We start from the raw sequence: 18,362 nt of genomic DNA on the forward strand, positions 1-18,362 counted from the left end.
TTTAGCTGATTAGTTTTATGCACTTTGACTCATCTACTCTAGACAAAGTTATTGCGACACGTTTTGTTTTTTTTGCATGCGTTCAAGTTTTGTTGCAGAAAAAAAAAAAAAAAAAAGTTAAAGAATGTCAGGCAGCCGAAAGTGCCTGAAGGGTCTTAAGGTAGCGTTTAACTTCTGGTTTGTTTAGGCTACACAGTAAGGTTTATAGGCAAGCAAATGCAAACATAAGAGTCGGAGGTGAGAAACATTTATTACCCAGTAACCCATTTAAAATTAAAAATAAAAAAAAAAATAAAAAAAGTGAAAGAAACCCAAAATGGCGTAGGGAAAAAAAAAAAAAAAAAGAAAAAAAAAAGGGGGGGGGGGACAAAAATAATCTAGACTCATTATGATTCATCTGATTGAGTGGTGCAAGCCAGTGGTCGTTGGTTTGACCATTCTGTCCATGGCCTTCTTTTTAACAGGATCCACTTCAAAGCTATTCCATATTTGAATGGTTTCATCACCAGCAACAGTCGCCATTGCAGAGTTGTCTGGGCTTAGAATTACACTTAGAACTCTGTCCCCATGTCCTAAAAATGAAAATGAAAAAAAAAAAAGTCAATTTGACATTCAGACAATAAGTTTGTTTCTTAAAAAAATACTCACCACTGAGCTCTGCCACCTTCGTAAATGAAGGGTACTTCCAGACAACGACATTGTTGTGGGCATATCCATGAGCAGAAACCAATTCTTTGTAGTTTGGTGCGAATACAAGCGAAGAAACCTGTAAAGAAAAACATTGAATTTGAGCACTTCCTCTCGCAGCATTTGTACGTTAGATTTACTGCCAGCATAAGCCTTACTTGTGACTGAGAGTCTATTGAACTAATGCAAGAGCCACTGTTGACGTTCCAGATGCGTATGTGTCTGTCACTTGTGCCACCTCCAGATGCAAGGATATTTGATTGCCATGGACACCAAGCTAAGGCCTACAAAAATAAATGACAGAGTTGATATCTATAATAGTTTTAACAAAGACTAAAAGAAGAAAAAGTAGCAGACCTTCACTGCTCCTTGGTGTTCACTCCAACAGCGAACAGGCTGATTCTCATTGCCGAGACCACCATCCGAGACGCGGGGCCACACACACACCAAATTGTCATTGCCGCCGCTGGCCAGGTATCTGCCGTCAGGTGACCACTTAAGCCCACATACTTCTTGTGAATGAGTGGTCAGAGTGAACCTGTGGTGTTGTGCCAGTCGCACGTCATGATGGTGGATGTGTCCTGATCTAGAGCCACTATAACAAAAGTAATAATAAAAGTGCATAGTTTAGGTTTAGATGTTAAACGGGGAAAAAAAAAATAAAAAAAATAAACGGTAGTACATTTACAATACCTTGAAAGAATATGGTCATTCCAACATAGGCTAGTGACTCTGGCTGTATGGCTTGCCATGCTGCGAAGTCTTTTCTGGTTCTCAACATCCCACAACTACAGCACAAAAAAGGTAATTAATTCCTGAACAACATTTGTGCTTAAGAGTATAATTGCATGTACCTGAACTTTGCAATCACTTGTACCAATAGCAAGATAGTTTCCCTCCTTGGTCCAGGACACAGAACAGATATAATCCTCCTCGCTCTCAAGCTTCATAAGGAGAATTACATCTCCTTTATTAGCATCCCACAGGTAAACGTTGTTGTGAAGTGCCACTGCAAGCATGTTTCGACTGCTCCAGTCAATAAGATTTAGATCTGGAATGTAGATAATAAAAATTTGATAAAGTGCATCAACAAATGAAATAAAGTTTGAGACTTTACTTACAAAAATCATTACGGATCTCAGGAGCATCCAAGACTTTGTCAGGTGTGGAGGATATGTATCTAGTCTTTTTGGTTGAGGAAGGAGTTGTAGTCTGACTGTAGAGAACCTTCAAATTGTTTTGGTAGCCTGTAATACAGTGTCATACACTCAACATACCTGCATTTATAGAATGATAGAAGTTCAGAGAGTTATTTCAGTTAAAAACCTTCTGGTGCATTTAGAGGCTTTCCTCCAAGATGTAGGATCTTGGCATCGTCAATATCATATCCATTTAGAATCACAGACATGGCTTTCTGGTCATTATTAAAAAGCAATGTCAGTCAAAATATTTTAATAAGGTTAACGTGAGTTATTTACTTACTGAAGAAGTCGTTTGGTTGTCAGGTTCATTTTCTTTAGAAAGCAAAAAACTGGCCATATCCATTCGTTTACTGTTTCTAACGGGAATAAAACGGTCGCCACCCATTTTGGAGGGTGTTTGTTTTTTACCCTTCCCTGCAACAATATTTGTATTAGTATGGAACAGTTTACATCACTGACCAGACAAAGCTGAACACAACAAACCTGGGGTTTTGCTGGGCGTTTTTGACGTACTCGACACATTAGCCGACTTCCCAGGCGACAAGCCTGAGGAAGCGTTGGAAGAACTGGCCTTTCGCTGCCATCTTGCCATTGGGACATTTGTGATCGGCATATCCAGCTTCAAAATGCTGTGAATGTCGTTCTCATAGCCGAAGTGTGCCATCATTAGACTCTGTAAAACCTAGAGATACAAATAAAAAAATAACAACCAGGAACTAGCGTTGGATAAAGCTCAACATAGCTAGAACGCATCTAAAAACAAACAACTTGAAAACTCAAGTTACGACGGATATCGTTAATTTAAGGAACGTTGCTTGTAATTGTAATTGTTTTTTGTATTGTGTACCTACCTCTGGATCAAAGCTTGAACGCTCGCAAAGAATAACGCACTCTCTTCTCTTCTCGAGGTTTTTGAATCTGCTCGCAGAAGGTCCACAGTTTAAATGTATGAATGCTGCACGCTGATTGGCCTTCTCGTCTGTACTATGGTAACTGCTCCAAATCCGAGCGTGTGATTGGTGGAGAGCTACGCATGCGCAGTGGTTTCCACACGCTATCCGCTGGAAACATTTTCACCGGAGCACTAAAGGTACAGTTGGAGATGCCTGGACTAAACCTAAATCTACATTTATTATTGTATAAATTAACCGTAGAAAATGTATTCAAAATCAAGATATGGCTAACCTATTACTAAAAGAGTGTTTTAGTAACAATTTACCCAATAAAACACTATTTCACAAATGTTTATTTGTTGACATATACTGTATTGCATGTTGTTACAAAAGGAACATCTCTATAAAAGTTTAGTACAGGGTGTATGGATTAAATAATAAAAAATAAAATACAGCTTTGCCCCTATGACAAAAAGGGATCTGCTTGAACCAAAATATGACAGTCCATTAAATAGTGTGGTAGCCGAATCCTTTGGACTCAGATGTTTCTTTTGGTATGTCTTTTGGATAATGTATAACTGATCCAACAACACCTGTAGGAAAATAAATAACATGTTTAAGAAAGAACAGGTGAACATCCACAGTCTATCTGGTAAATGCAGTAGTTGTCTAATGGCTTGATTATAGTTTTGAGCAGCAAAATTGAAGCATTATGTTGACATAATGTAAGACAGAATACTGAAACACAGAAAGTGTTGTTGTATTACCTCCCGGGTGCCTCAGACCTAGACAGGGAGGGAAACACATGACCATGAAAGCCCATAGCATAATCATGTGGCATGTAGTGTAGGGCTGAACTTTAAAAAAAAATCTGGTACTCACCCAGGTTTTTAAAAAGACAAAGGCTAATGAGAAATAGACCAGTGAAAGCCAGAACTGCCAAAATAGGGATCAGTAACTGAGGCAAAGGGATGTGTGGAACTAAAAAAATATAAACAGAAAATCTCACTAATCAAATGAACACAGTCTTTAGAATATCTGGATGAGACTAAACAATTGTAAGTATCTCACACAAACTTGCATGCTGCAAGTAATGTGGTCTTATAATATTGTTACCTTGAGTTTTTCTCATTAGATTCTGCTGTGACTATGGTGGCACAAGTGATCCCATTTTGATAGTTGGAAGTATAAAGATCAGTGTGTAACAGTGTAGTTTATTTCTATGTGTTTATGATAATACAACAAGCAAATGTATAATTTGTAATACCATTTTATTGTTTCACTTTATTTAGAATATGGGGAAGAATAGGGGCCAGTCTCCACTAATGGGAAATATTTTCTCTGATAAAATTTAGCCCACACCAAGTACTGTATGTGCATAGTATACTGTTACCTTGTTGCTCCTGAGTAAACTTTATTTCTTTCATCAGCTGGATGCATCCCTCCTGAAGACGTAATCTCTCCACTTTTGTACGCTCGGCTTCCTGATCCCACTTTGCTTTCAAGACCTGTGCTTGTGGCCCGTGAGCCGTCCATGTACCCGATGACTCCAGACTAAGATGAACCTTTCCATCATAAAACACTCTGTCAGTCCAATGCAGCTGAGATCCCTCCAGAATGCATTCACGGGATCGAAGGACAGTGTGGTTTCCTAGGGAACAATTAAGGTCACCTTTAGTAAAGTTTCATTTTACGTTAACTGCATAGGGCAAACAGTCTTAAAACATACTTACTTAGTTCTGCTGTCTGATTGACACCGCTAAGGGGAAGGGCTGCATCAGCCATAGTTTGGATAATGTTGTTGATTTCCTGGCTTAAGCCCATGTATGCAACTCCGTTGAGAAAGACTTGTTGCATTAGTGGCTGAGCACCCACCTGGACCTGAACTACGACAGTATCTAAATAAAGAAAACACACTAAAATAGCAAAGGTCTAGGAAACCAACAGCACCTTATAATGACAACAGTTTTTGTAGCAAAATACTATTACAGTAAAGCACTGTCTTTTCGATCATTGCATAAGTAGAATACAATACATTACCTATTGGAGTAGTAAAGGATAGTGCTACATGGCATAACGACGATACAAAATAGCAGCCCAAAAAAATCATTTTAGATCCGTGACAAAAGCTTAGAACCTCCCACTGTCAAAATGTTTGTCATTTGTATAAAAAAGCGGAGGAGCGACTGCATCTCAGAAATCAGTTCCAAAGTACTTTCTCCCAAACAACCGTCTGGATGCTGCTGAATGTTCGCTTGGACCACACACTTCCACTTGTACACACAGCTCGCGCTTGATTGGTTACTGTAGATGGCACGTGGATCGGGACCCTTGACACCCTGACCCAGCTTTAACCCAAGTGCTTTAATAATCCATGCGCTTAACCTGTTGTTTACCATGCATATTGATAATTAACGTCACACTTTGAGCAAATCAAAGTTGTACAAATAACTAGATAAAACTTAAAAAAAAAGGAAATCAATCAAAGTTTCTCAGCTCAATTCTCTATCAAGATTATATTTGGCGCTTTAATACTTCTCAAATGGTACTTTTTAACTCAAAAACGTAGGCTACGTTTTTTTCTTCAACATATTTGTTAATGTTATTTTTCCCTTTCCGTCTTTCACTCCTGTTTTTGAACTTCTACTTCAGTTACAACATTGTAAACTATAAAGTAGAAGGTCTGGAAGGTAAGGAGGCCATTGTTATTTTATAGCACAGGCCAAACTGTGCTATATTAATATATAAAAATGCTCTTAACGCGTCAAAACAAGATTCAGCAGAAATTAAACATACCGTAATTCTATTGCCATTTTAAATTAAATAAGTATTAGAATTGTGCATAGCAACATAGACCCTTGGCAGACTTGCCCGACACGCCACCCTCCCAGTCCCCTGTATATTAACGTTACATACAGAAATATAATCACTGAACATGCCAGGATGCGCGTTCGAGATAAACGAGACCTACGCAGATCTGATCAGTGACGTCCACGATGAAGTATCTAGTTTAACCCTATTGGTCTACACGAGGCTGATGGGCGTTTTTATACGCTCTCATTGGACAATTTAACTGTCGTCAATCATCCAGACGTGGCGCAGCTAAACTCGAACTCGCGTCAGGCAATTGACAGACCACTACATACACACCCACGTGTAAGCGCCATGGTAAGCGCCCCCTACTGGCCCAAAGGCGGGCTTTTTGATTGGCTGAGCGGTCGTTGGCAGTGTTTACAGGAAACATGGCCTCCTTGTCTACTGGAGAACAAGAAATGGAAGGTAAGTGCGTCTTAAAAGATGGTTCGTGGTGTAGACTACTGTCAGACCTGTCTGAGGGGCATGTACCCCAGAACTGCGAAAAAATGTCAGGTTGAATCTGTGATCTTTAGTCGACGCATTTTCGACTGTTCGCGCTACCTTAGCATCCTTCCACGGAAAGCTATCGCTGGCTAAGCACAAGCATAACGCTAACGCATACACTCAGCATTGTTATACCTTTCTTTTTTGGTTCTTCCCTCAACTTTCTCTCATTGTTACGAGAAAGATTAATATAATCTTTGAAATGGCTGATGTGGTGAATATTTGTTTCGTAAAGCAGTACGTTACCGACGCCAAAAGCTAAGCTAGCATTTTTAAACAATGTAGTTTGGATTTTATATGTGTTTTTGTCTGTTTAAGGGTAGACTTTTGCGAAAGAAAAGCATTTGTTGGCTGTCACAATTTGCCTTCGTGGTGACAGCCAACCTCATATTTAGGAAAGATGCTCCACAGAGGATAGGACAGTGAGAACAGCTGTCACTTATGCTACACATGAGACGAAGCTGAGATCAAAATGATATATTTTCTCCTTTAGTGGACCGGAGAGGAGAGTCTGAAGAGTCTGGAGATGATGAAACCAGGCGGAAGAGCATCAATGGTGATGTGGACCCCAATCAGACAACTTCCACAAGTAATCCCGTGCAACACATAGACTGTCCCAGTTAACACTGTGATACACGTGCAAAATATGCTTTTTGTCTCCAGGTAAAGAGGAGTCTCCTGTTGACATGGACACTATCACCTTGGATCCTGAGGAGGAGGTGCTTATATTTGAATTGTGACTAATGTCAATTTGATAAGTTGGGCTCTGATTATATTTCTTTCTAGGATGTTGATCTTGTACACTGTCGAATTGGAAAAATTGAAGGACTTGAAGTTCTACAGAAAGCTAAAGTAAAAAAAGAAAAGTTGTTAACAATAAGATAAATATTAATACATTTAATAATTTGTAATTTTTTTCCAATTTCAGACTCTTTCCTTGCGACAGAATCTCATTAAAAATATTGAAAATCTTGACAGCTTAAAGTCACTACAGGAGTTAGATCTTTATGACAATCAGATCCGCAAACTTGAGAACCTGAATAGCCTCGTGGAATTGGAGTACGTTTTGTCCACCAAACACTCTCATTATATCTGTAGAGAATCTATTTTTACATTTCTAAAAGTACCGTTTAATGTTTCATCCACAGACAACTTGATGTGTCTTTCAACAATTTAAGAAAAATGGAGGGTTTGGAGCCATTAACTCGGCTGAAGAAACTTTTTTTGCTCCACAACAAAATTGGCAGCATTGCAAATTTGGATCACTTTGCATGCCTTGAAATGCTAGAGCTGGGATCTAATCGCATTCGGGTAATGGCTTTAATAACTTTGTAGTCATCACTAAACTTGTTATCCTCACAGAGCAGTATTCATTCATACAATATAATATCCACATATATTCTTTTCATGTTGATATTTTGTGTGTGTCTTCAGGTCATCGAGAACCTAGATTCACTTTCATCCTTACAAAGTCTATTTCTTGGAACAAATAAAATCACACAACTTCAGAACCTTGAAGGCTTACATAACTTGACAGTTTTAAGTATTCAGGTACGCATATTATTAAAAGTAACATGTTCTGATTTTGGTGATGCTGTACATGGTATTCATACTAAATGTATTCCCAGAGTAACAGGATTACTAAAATTGAAGGGCTCCAGAACCTCATCAGCTTGAAAGAGCTGTATTTGAGCCACAATGGCATTGAAGTAATTGAGGGATTAGAAAATAATGTAAGCTATAAATATAACTAAATGTTCCACCAGTAAAAAAAACAAATATTCTGTTTGTACCTGAAATGCATAGTTTTGTCTTTGTAGAAAAAACTTACAACATTGGATATTGCTGCGAATCGAGTAAAAAAGATTGAAAATATCAGCCATCTGACAGAACTGCAGGAGTTTTGGGTACATGTTAGAGAAATGTATTTTTTGACATTACCAGCAATTCAAAAAAACAACCTGTGAAAGTGACTGTTTTATTCTCTTTCCAGATGAATGATAATCAGATAGAAAACTGGTCCGATCTCGATGAGCTAAAGAATGCCAAGTCTCTGGAGACAGTTTATCTGGAAAGAAACCCACTACAGAAGGATCCACAGTACAGGAGAAAGATTATGCTGGCACTTCCCAGCGTTCGCCAGATCGACGCTACGTTCATCCGCTTCTAAACTAGAGTAAACATGAATTGACCTTCCAATGTAAAAGTGTTTCGTCACCTTCACCTCTATCTGCCCAAAACTACAACACACACATTATTTTACGAGCCTCTCACAAATCAAAACTGCAACTCTCCCTACGTTCTTTCTTCACTTCCCCCCGGGCATTCGAGACATACATCTATGCACGTATGTATGTTCCCGTTCATGCTGTCGCCTGTACTATTGTGTGAAAGTGTATTTAAGATGGATGTTAAAAGTGACACCTATTTTCATTTCCCTACTTTACTATATACATTTGCATTTTTGTTTCGCATGTTGGATACAAAATTACACACACACTTTAAAATTGTGCGCTGGAGAAGGCTAAATCAGAACAAATTGTGGTTAAACTATTTCCACAATATAATATGTACACAATAGGTGCCAATTTATATATTTTAGTGCTTTGAGTGTTTTGGTTTGGTGAGGATTGGTGTGTACGGATCTGGAAATAGCACACCTTGATATTAAAAGGAAGAAGCATTAACAAAATCTAGTTTTAATCCAATGCATGTCATTAAATTGTAATTTTAAACCATTTCCATTTCAGAACAAAGTCTTAATGCAGAATTTACATCTTATCAACAGGATGTTTATAAACCAGCTTTAGACGATAAGGATACAGTATTATTGTATATAGTTAACATTTTTTCTTACATTATTTAACAAACTGGAATACAGTATTCATAATTATTACCAACAATATAACTTAGAACAGGGGCCCAAACTATGCTGTGGGCCAAAAACAGCCTTCAATCCAAGTTTGAATTGGTGATCGGCCCAAATTACAATATGTAGTGGATGAATGAATTTCACTGCAAATTTAAAAATAATCTACCATCACAGCTTCGATAACATTATTTGGTTATTTGGACACAGACCTTACAATGCGGCACTCTGCCTTATTAGAGAATATGAGGGAACAATCAAACGTCTGCTGAATGCAAAGATTTCAGTTATTAAAGTTTTTTTCACCACCGTCTATCAACCGCCACCTTTTATATATTTTAACATACAACCTGAGATTAAAAAATGTTTGGACACCCCTGATTTGAGTTAGTATGGTATACATTATTTTAATTATAACACTCCATAAGTTAAACAAGTGCATAAAATGTATGGTGTTTACTTTTATATGTGCATTTAAGATTGAAAATACAGGCCTTCATGAAATGTTTCTCCTCAGGGCTTACGAACCATTTGTTGCTTAAATTGTAAGGATAATATTGTGGAACTTAATTATCACATTTTAATTAAAGTTGAAAGGTTTCTTTCTTCCCATTTTTGCTCCTTAATTAGCCAACTGAATCAACACAAGTCTAAGTTGTGTTGTTATGAATGTATGTTTGTTTAATTTGACTTGTGTTAACTTTATAGTAAATATGTGGAAAGACTGCACCTGAAGTCCTGCAGGTCCATTATATAAATAGAACTCTTGATCATTTTTGTCAGCGCTGCCATCAACAATTTCTAAAATTGATATTTGCTCTACACTATTTAACTTTTCTGGTAGGAAGTCTTCTTCCGGCTTCTCTTCTTGGAGAAGTGGATTACCTTGCCAGAACTGTTCCACAGTAATGCATTGAACTTATTTATCATTTTGTCACAAGTAAAGTTACAAAGTTTGCCAGTGGGCAAAGTTGCAGGTCACATCTGTGGAGAAGTGATGCTGCTCACAGTAAGAGTGCATTTCAAGGTGTTTCAGCAAAAAAAAATCTATATATGAATACATAATAGAATACCGTAGATAAGTTTACTTCCAGGTAAAGCAGTAACATTCCCATGGAGACAAGCAAGTGGCACCACCAGAAAACCATCCAACTTAAGCTTAAAATGAAAACTAGCCATCATTGTTTGACCCAGAGATTTTAACAGGATTGAAAAATATTTTGGAAATGAATGTATTATGCAAATAAAATCACATCACTTGCTCAAAGAGTTGTTTTACTTCAAACGTTTATATTCGCACCAAAGTGCCACACGTGCTTAACTTTTTTCACGTTTTCATGCCATGTTTTTCTGTTGTGATAAGGAGATATCGCATGTTGCATTTGGTTTAATTGAGTGTAGACTACATGAGATTAGCAAAGAACTTCATTACCCACAGTGCAATGTAAGTCTTTAGTGACGTACGGGGGCTCGCGCGCCAGGCAGGAAAAGGTCTGCAAAACGCATGCGCCACATTTATGTTGTTGTTTGTGGCGGTAAGATGGCGGCGCTCGGAGACAACTCAGCTCCGGGAATGAACGGGTTAATACAACAATTCACAGCAATAACAGGTATAAAGAAAATATATTTTAGAGTTTTAGTTAAAATTTATGTTTTGGATATGTTATCGCAGCAGTCCCTTTTGATAAACGGACATAAAATTGTAGCGTAGAAGAGAAAATGTCCGTTTAGACTTGCTCCAGCCTCTGCGCTGTCAATGCTTGCACAAGGAAAAAGCACAACCAGTTGTCTGCTAAACTCGTATAAAAAGTCAGCAGTACGCCTCAAAAGTCACATCTGTGAACCGTCCACCCAAACTGCCCTCGAAAGGGCCCTAGTGGCTTTGCACACACCGGGGATCATTGAGGTGGACATGGTATCTTTTCACGTTTTCGCTGCATGTTTGACTCGGTGGAATGGACGTCGCTTGTGGAGGCTATTCTCTTCAGCTCCTGTCAGCCTCTGTCCGAGCTGTGGAGCAAACACTCGGGCAAACACTCGCGCCTTTCACATTGTAAACATTTTATCTTCTCATCAACAGTTTGCGAGGTTGTATTACGTGTGTCGGTGTTATGTTTGTAAATGGAAAACAATAAAAAGGCAGAATTAGTTGGATCTGCTTTTGGACTTGGAAAGTGAAACGGACATGCGCAGTAGAGGTATGCCGTTCCGGGCTGAGCAGCACATTTCAATAGTGTGCGTAAAAAGGGCCACGAGCAATGTTTTTTGTCATATATTAAATTATAAATAAATAGTTCAATGCAAAGAACTTTGAATATAAACATATAGCAGACAGTTCACTTGAGTGGAGTTATACGTTCACCACAGTCATTTTAAATGTGAATGTTACTGAGGTGTTATAACGCAATAATAAAGGTCGAAATGGATTAAATGTTTTTTTTTTACACATTCAATTGGTCTTAATGCTGAAGACATGCTAACGTTGTCTTCACTGTCCTTGCAGGGGCCACAGAGAGTGTGGGAAAACATATGCTTGAAGCATGCAACAACAACCTGGAGATGGCAGTGACGATGTTTCTAGATGGAGGGGGAATAGCAGAAGAGCCCAGCACTAGCTCCAGCGCTACAGCCTCGAGCAGTAGAGCTCCTCCAACTGAGTAAGATGTCTTTTGATCTTATAAGAGGAGGGGAAGCAGCTACAGTGGTATAAATGAGACATTTGTGAATGCTGCCACATACAAAATGTGTATGTATTTATCATTGGTTTGTTTTTGCCATAGTGAAGTAAGAGCTCCAATTCCCCAGAAGCAGGAAATCTTAGTTGAACCAGAGCCATTATTTGGAGGTATTCTGCTGTAATCCCTTTTAAAATATGGTTTAATACAATATACATTTAAATAGATTATTTAAAAATATGTTATTTATTTATGTTTGTGTTTCTACAGTGCCAAAGCGAAGAAGACCGGCCCGCTCAATATTTGATGGCTTTCGTGATTTCCAGACAGAAACGAGTGAGGAAATATAGTTTAAATTTATATTTTTATGTATCTTCTTTGTAATAAAACGTTGTTTTTTTGTATTAGTACGCCAGGAACAGGAGCTGCGGAACGGTGGAGCAGTGGACAAGAAACTTAGCACCCTGGCAGACCTTTTCCGTCCGCCCATTGAACTCATGCACAAAGGAAGCTTTGAAACAGTGAGGAATCATTTACAACATTTTATACCACTCTCCATTCCTCCGGTGGATTTAAAACTCTCTTGACATTTAAAGGTGCACAATGTAACTTTTCTGGTGGAGTTTGTTTCCACGGAGATGTTCTTGCTTTACCGAGAATGTAAACAAGCATATGGCGCCACCAGGACAAGCTACAGGCCAGATCTGTGGAGCGGTGAGCCCGCTCACAGTAATGCCTCGTCTACACGAGGGGCAGGGCATATTTTGAGCAGTTTACTGCCTGTCACACCAACAATTGGGTTCTGCGGTGGGTATCGGTACTGAAGCAAAGATTCATGTGGGTTCCTGCAATAACGCAGATTACTTCTCTAATTAACTATAAACCAATCCAAACCGTTGTGATGTCTAGGAAAAGTCGACTCCATGCGGTGGATTCTTATAGACCCGTGTCTGCCGTGCCCCGAGGTTATTGTAATGGCACATGTGTCAAAAATGCACTGTACCCAGAGTAAGAATGCATGTAATAAATGTAATAAGGAAAAATGAAAAGGCCATTTGGTAGAACATTTTAGCAATAACATCCTCCCTGGAGACGAGCAGGTGGTGGACCCCACACCAGAAATATTATTTAGAGCACCTTTTAGGATTAGCATGAATGTTTATTAATTTAGAGCCAAGCATGGATATTATCACTGTTTTAATATACTTCCATACAGGCAAAAGACTGTGGACAGTTGGAGAACAAGTGGCTTATGATCAACATTCAAAATGTTCAAGACTTTGCCTGCCAGTGCCTGAACCGAGATGTTTGGAGCAACGATGCTGTGAAGACTATCATCAGAGAGCATTTTATATTTTGGCAGGCAAGTCCCATGAAATGAATTGAATTAACATATGTCCTTTTTTATATTATAAAACCTGGCTGTACGAAAATGTAATAATGTTGTAATAATTGCCCTTTATAGGTCTATCATGATAGTGAAGAAGGACAAAGATATATCCAATTTTACAAGCTGAACAAGTTTCCCTATATTTCTATCCTAGATCCACGAACAGGTGAGTTGGTGGTTCTTTTTCCTTTACGTTAGACCATTGGTTCAACTCTGGGTGAAGTAAATGAGTGTTTTGGAAGTCCAGTCCCTCTACATGCACATAAAACACCTGCATATTCTCAAAAATGTTAATGCTGAAAGTCTTTTCTCTCTTGCTCTATCACTAAAATGCGTGAGTTTTGTATCCATTTTCCTCAAGGATAAATGATGATAACCTGTGTGGGTTTCAAATGGAGCCTATTTAAGGGGAGTGAGCAGTGCAAATGTGGGAAAATGTACTAATTTCTCTTTGGATTGAGTTCCCTGCCGCACACACTCATGGACACAGACTGACCCAACCACTGTCCATGCCGAAGAAGACAGTTGTGACGGGCAGAGCGCTCATCAGTGAGCCAGGCTCTGACTTTTGTCCGCCCTTCGTGTTCCTTGTTTTGTCCCGTGTGACACTGCGCAGATACAATGGAATTGTTGCCTCACCAAATGCACAAGTCAAACACTCATTAACAGCAGTGCATTGGCTTAAATTTACAGATGAAAAGCCTATTTCTAATTAATATATTTATAGCTAATACAAGTCTACAGTCTACTTTTTAAAAAAATAGTCTTAAAAAGGGGGTGAGTGTATAGATTGGGTTGCAAGAGGTGACAATTAGAAAAGGTGGGTCGCCAGGAAAAAAGGTTTGAGAACCACTGGGTTAGAATGTGCCCCTCTGCCTTTTCAAATTTACATCTTGCTATAACTAACACTTATTTGATCATCCCGAGTACCAATATCAAGAGGTTCTATTTCATCTCCACTGACTGCCAGAGGCTGTGCTTTAAGCACTGAAACATGCGCACAGAGTCAAGTCTTGTTTTTCACCAGTAAAGGAATCTTGTATAGAACCTCTGCCCCCAGATTATGAGATCAAGGAAACAATGTTGTGTTGTTTGAACTGTGCTTTTTCTCAGGCCAGAAGATGGTGGAATGGAACCAGTTAGATGTGGCTTCTTTTCTGGAGCAGACAACAAGCTTCCTTTCTGAACATGGGCAGTTGGACGGCCCATCCTGCCCTGCCCCTCCTGCTAAAAGAGCACGTTCAGTGGGTTTCCTTTCTCAGTTATTTTCTACCCTATGTTGTTATGTATTTTATTATAACTAATACTGTGTTCTTCTCTGTGTATAAAAACAACTTCAATGTACATATTAACTAAACTTGTCATTTGCTGATGCAGGAGAGTTTGATTGATGCCAGTGAGGATAGTCAGCTAGAGGCAGCGATACGTGCATCGTTACAGGAGACTCACTACGAGTCTTCAAACATCCCAGACGCGCCAGACTCCCTGCGATCAGATGAAGATTCAGACGCCGAGCCTTTCTCTGACAGCGAGGGGCCCATCTCTGTGGACGGTTCAGACGGTGAACTACCAGAGCCCCAAGAAGAGAGAAGTTTCTCCAATAAGCTTGCCTCAGCTCCAGCCTCTGTCCCTCAGCGTGTACATCATGATAGCTCACCTTCGTGTCACAGAAAGTCCCCATATAAAGAGAACCACCAGAGTCACAAGAAGGAAGAGGGCAAAAAGAACCATCTGGAGACTCCAGCTTCCAGTGGACTTCATCCGCAGGCCGAGGCAGATTCTAGGAGTGACCACTGTGTCAAAGCACCTTGTAAAAAAAGCACGTCCAAATCCAGCGACGTTGACTGCCCTGATGATAATGGTAAGAGAAAGGAGAAAATTCTTCACAAGTGGCACACCTTGGTTCAAGAAACTATAATAAACACTGCAGAACTGCCAAACGTTAATGTGCAACATTTTGGGCCTTTAACTGTGAGGGAAAAGTATTTTAACCCACTTCTGGGTCTGAAATTTTCATTAATTTTCATTTTGAATCTTTTTTTAAAATCTGGAAATATATTAGTTTATTTTAAATAATTATTTGTATGTTATTGCTGCAAATATGTTTTTTAATGTTTGAATGTTAATATTTGATACAGAAGCCTCTGTTTACAATTATAGGTCAAATGTTTCCTCTAGTTCTTGACCAGGTTTGCACACTCTCCACCCCCACTCTCCACAGTGGGGATGGTCTTCTTGGGATTGTACTCACACACTGAGTGGGGTTTATACCAAACCACACCATAGCAACCTTAGAAACTGTGGTCCCAGCTCTCTTCAGGTCATTGACCAGCTCCTCCCGTAGTTCTGGGCTGATTCCTCACCTTTCTTATCATAATTGAGACCCGACAAGGTGAGCTCTTGCATGGGGCCCCAGTCTGAGGGAGATAGACAGATTGTCATCTTTAGCCCCTTTCATTTTCTAACAATTGCATCAACAGTTGATCTTTTTTCACCAAGCTGCTGGCCAATTGCCCTGTAGCACTTTCTAGCCCTGTGCAGGTCTACAATTTTGTCTCTGGTGTCTTTTAGATAGCTTCCATCATTTGCAAGTGGGAGAGCTTGAAAAATCACATGGGTGTTCAAATGCTTATTTTCCTCACTGTATCAGTTCAGTTTAAAGATTGACCAAAATATCACTTTAAATGTATCGGCATAGGCTGAGGCCAACCAGAATGATCAAGAGTGTCCTTGAATAGCAGCTCTATAATATCAGCAGACATCCCGGTCGACATCTAGTTCAGATAAGTCGTCATGTGTGGATGTGCTTAATAAAACTGTACATTAAGTATTATTTTTACACTTTTTTTAGGTCCTAAAGCCAGGCTGATGCTACGTTACCCAGATGGTCAAAAAGAACAGATTTCATTGTCTTCAAAAGCAAAACTTCTGGTGAGAGAGATTTTCAAGCTGAGAAATAAAAACAGTATTTTCTTCCTTCTGAATGTTTTTCTTCTTCTCTTTTTAGGCATTGGTAAAACATGTGCAGTTAAAGGGTTACCCCAATGAACGCTTTGAACTTGTCACCAACTTTCCAAGAAGAAAGCTCGCTCATTTGGACTATGACATCACTCTACAGGAGGCGGGGCTATGTCCGCAGGAGACTGTATTTGTCCAGGAGAGGAATTAACCTTCAAAAGGCTCACCTCAGCTTGTTTTTGTTTTTTCTCTGATAGACCTCACCGTTTCACTGATGATCCGGGACAATGATCCAAAATCCTAATTTCTGTGGAATGAGTGAATGAAAGATGTGCTACATCAATCAAATACTAATATCCAAAATACCCTTATTGGGGTCTTAGTTATGATGCCAGAAATATTGAAATTGAATTAGATATATTCCATTGTGATAAAGCCCCCCAGTATAGAATAGAACTTTCTAAACATCTGGCACGTGTTCAAAGTGGATCTTTAACTTTGGATGAGACTCCACCATGGACTTCTGAAGACATACAGTACGTCCCAGCAACGGGTATTACAAGACAGACTTTATTTTCTTGGTATCCTGTTATTTCATTGGAGCAGGCAAAGGGAGCTTTCTTAATTTGAACCAGTTTTGGAAAAAAAAAATTCAACCATACATCAAGTTTTATCAAGATTTCTCACATGTAGTAGTACTGAGCGGACAAGTTTTTTCTTTCTTTTTTTTTTAATGACGGATGGATTAGGATAATATGGTCTTCATGTGACTTTGAAATGTTTGGAAGCTCATCTCATGAATCGGACCTAGACTCTACTCTGAGATGGCTTGATGAGACCGATATTTGGCTGTTGTAAATGTGTTTTTTATATGCTGCCAAGAAAATATGCCGATGTTAAAATATACCCACCAAAATATGGGACTTTGTTGTTTTGGTACTTATTGATTCTTGAACATTTGTTAATTTAACTTCAGTTACATAAGTGGCACACATTGAAAGATACAGTAGTGTAGGTTTTTTACATTGCATTTTAATCTAAATTTAAAAAGATTAATGTAGGGCTGGGCGATATAATAAACATTTTGTCTAGTAATCGGATTCCTGTGACAAAATGCTTTTTCGGCTTTTTTTGGTCAAATTGTGATTCAGTTATTCTGTTAATAAAAAGAAATGTTAATGAATAGTGATCAAATTAAAACTTATCTTAAAATAAAATTGCAATATGAACCTTTTGGCATTTCGCCCAACCCTATATTGATGTAATTTGAAATACAAGAAAATATATATTTTTGTATTCTGATAAATAAATTCACCATTCTTTACAGAAAATATTTTTTCTTGAAAGTTTGCTCTTCACCAAACCTGGAATGAGGGCTCAGCTGAAAACGTCTGCACACGGCAATGGTCAGAGTTGAAAGAAGGCCGTTGCAGCTGAACAAACATGAGGAAAATACAAACTTGCTCACTAAGAAATACTGTTTTACAATGATTGTGTGCAAAAGGCTATACAATTTTTCTCAACATTTCAGTTCAAAAACCCCCAAAAATTTCAAGATCTTAATGGATCATGATTTGTAAAGGTGAGTGATAATAAGGACAAGAGACCTGGCAGTTTTTTTTCCAATGTTGCATAAGAATGGCAGTGGCCCCTGTACTTCTCAGAAAGAAGTCAATGGAAGTTAATGAATAATCTTTTAGGGTATTTCAGTTAAAATGGCTTAATTGAATTACATTTTAGTTTGTCTGACAGCTATATAAAAATTGAAACTGTCCCAAATCATCATGACATGTTAGAATCAAGCCATATAAAGTTCGACAATGTTGTGTCAAATATACTGTTGTAAAGCTTATCATTTTATTATATTGTTTGATCTCTAACCTTTATTGAGGTACAAGCCAAGTTTATAAACCTTGAGTTTAGGAGGAGTTGAAGTTATCCTAATGGTGTCCCTGCTCTTGTCTCATCAACATTGACATACTTTGTCTGGTTCAAATCAATAATATAGACTTAGGCATGCAAGCTAAACTAACATCACACAAATTAGGGTAATGATAAGGACAAACGGACAAATATTTTACTTAGTACAGGACAATGTGTATTCAACATAAATATTTTGGACTTTTTGAAATAGAACAAATTTTGAAACTACAAACTAATATTTGATATTTGGTATGTCAGTGATAAGTACTGTATGGTATGTGACTTGCATACAGATGAGGTCAGGCTTAGGTCACTCTATAGGTCATCAAGTGTTACACATGTTTCGGTAAAACTTTCGACATCATGACAAGAGACCTTGATTGTTGGACTTTCCACACATGGCCA

General features: G+C 38.6%; 4 protein-coding genes across 4 annotated transcripts; 2 read left to right on the forward strand and 2 right to left on the reverse strand.

Annotated features, from left to right (window-relative positions):
• Nucleotides 1-365: 365 nt before the first annotated feature.
• On the reverse strand, nucleotides 366-2,553 carry cdc20 (cell division cycle 20 homolog). The gene is made up of 10 exons (XM_072441474.1): nucleotides 2,373-2,553; nucleotides 2,170-2,303; nucleotides 2,014-2,101; nucleotides 1,809-1,934; nucleotides 1,542-1,738; nucleotides 1,381-1,475; nucleotides 1,045-1,282; nucleotides 846-971; nucleotides 649-766; nucleotides 366-572 (listed from the first exon to the last, which is right to left on the reverse strand). The coding sequence occupies exons 1-10, from the start codon at nucleotides 2,551-2,553 to the stop codon at nucleotides 394-396; spliced, it is 1,482 nt and encodes a 493-aa protein (XP_072297575.1). The 3' UTR covers nucleotides 366-393.
• Nucleotides 2,554-3,151: 598 nt separating this feature from the next.
• On the reverse strand, nucleotides 3,152-4,924 carry LOC140355745 (uncharacterized). Its single transcript, XM_072440398.1, has 6 exons — nucleotides 4,823-4,924; nucleotides 4,516-4,680; nucleotides 4,176-4,433; nucleotides 3,665-3,763; nucleotides 3,550-3,567; nucleotides 3,152-3,375 (listed from the first exon to the last, which is right to left on the reverse strand). Exons 1-6 carry the CDS (start codon nucleotides 4,890-4,892, stop codon nucleotides 3,290-3,292), a joined length of 696 nt encoding a protein of 231 aa, XP_072296499.1. The 5' UTR covers nucleotides 4,893-4,924; the 3' UTR covers nucleotides 3,152-3,289.
• A 968-nt stretch (nucleotides 4,925-5,892) lies between these two features.
• Nucleotides 5,893-8,880, forward strand: ppp1r7 (protein phosphatase 1, regulatory (inhibitor) subunit 7). The gene is made up of 10 exons (XM_072441475.1): nucleotides 5,893-6,061; nucleotides 6,636-6,731; nucleotides 6,806-6,861; nucleotides 6,929-6,994; nucleotides 7,071-7,201; nucleotides 7,291-7,453; nucleotides 7,577-7,693; nucleotides 7,771-7,875; nucleotides 7,963-8,049; nucleotides 8,136-8,880. Exons 1-10 carry the CDS (start codon nucleotides 6,025-6,027, stop codon nucleotides 8,310-8,312), a joined length of 1,035 nt encoding a protein of 344 aa, XP_072297576.1. The 5' UTR covers nucleotides 5,893-6,024; the 3' UTR covers nucleotides 8,313-8,880.
• A 1,619-nt stretch (nucleotides 8,881-10,499) lies between these two features.
• ubxn7 (UBX domain protein 7) lies at nucleotides 10,500-17,024 on the forward strand. The gene is made up of 11 exons (XM_072441476.1): nucleotides 10,500-10,621; nucleotides 11,515-11,668; nucleotides 11,792-11,856; nucleotides 11,957-12,022; nucleotides 12,095-12,207; nucleotides 12,903-13,049; nucleotides 13,152-13,242; nucleotides 14,190-14,320; nucleotides 14,454-14,937; nucleotides 15,928-16,007; nucleotides 16,084-17,024. The coding sequence occupies exons 1-11, from the start codon at nucleotides 10,516-10,518 to the stop codon at nucleotides 16,243-16,245; spliced, it is 1,599 nt and encodes a 532-aa protein (XP_072297577.1). The 5' UTR covers nucleotides 10,500-10,515; the 3' UTR covers nucleotides 16,246-17,024.
• Nucleotides 17,025-18,362: the final 1,338 nt, after the last annotated feature.

Source organism: Eucyclogobius newberryi, unplaced genomic scaffold (genome assembly GCF_026437365.1).
Source record: "Eucyclogobius newberryi isolate DKJ021-1_F unplaced genomic scaffold, fEucNew1.0.hap1 SCAF_12, whole genome shotgun sequence".
NCBI classification, from domain to species: domain Eukaryota; kingdom Metazoa; phylum Chordata; class Actinopteri; order Gobiiformes; family Gobiidae; genus Eucyclogobius; species Eucyclogobius newberryi.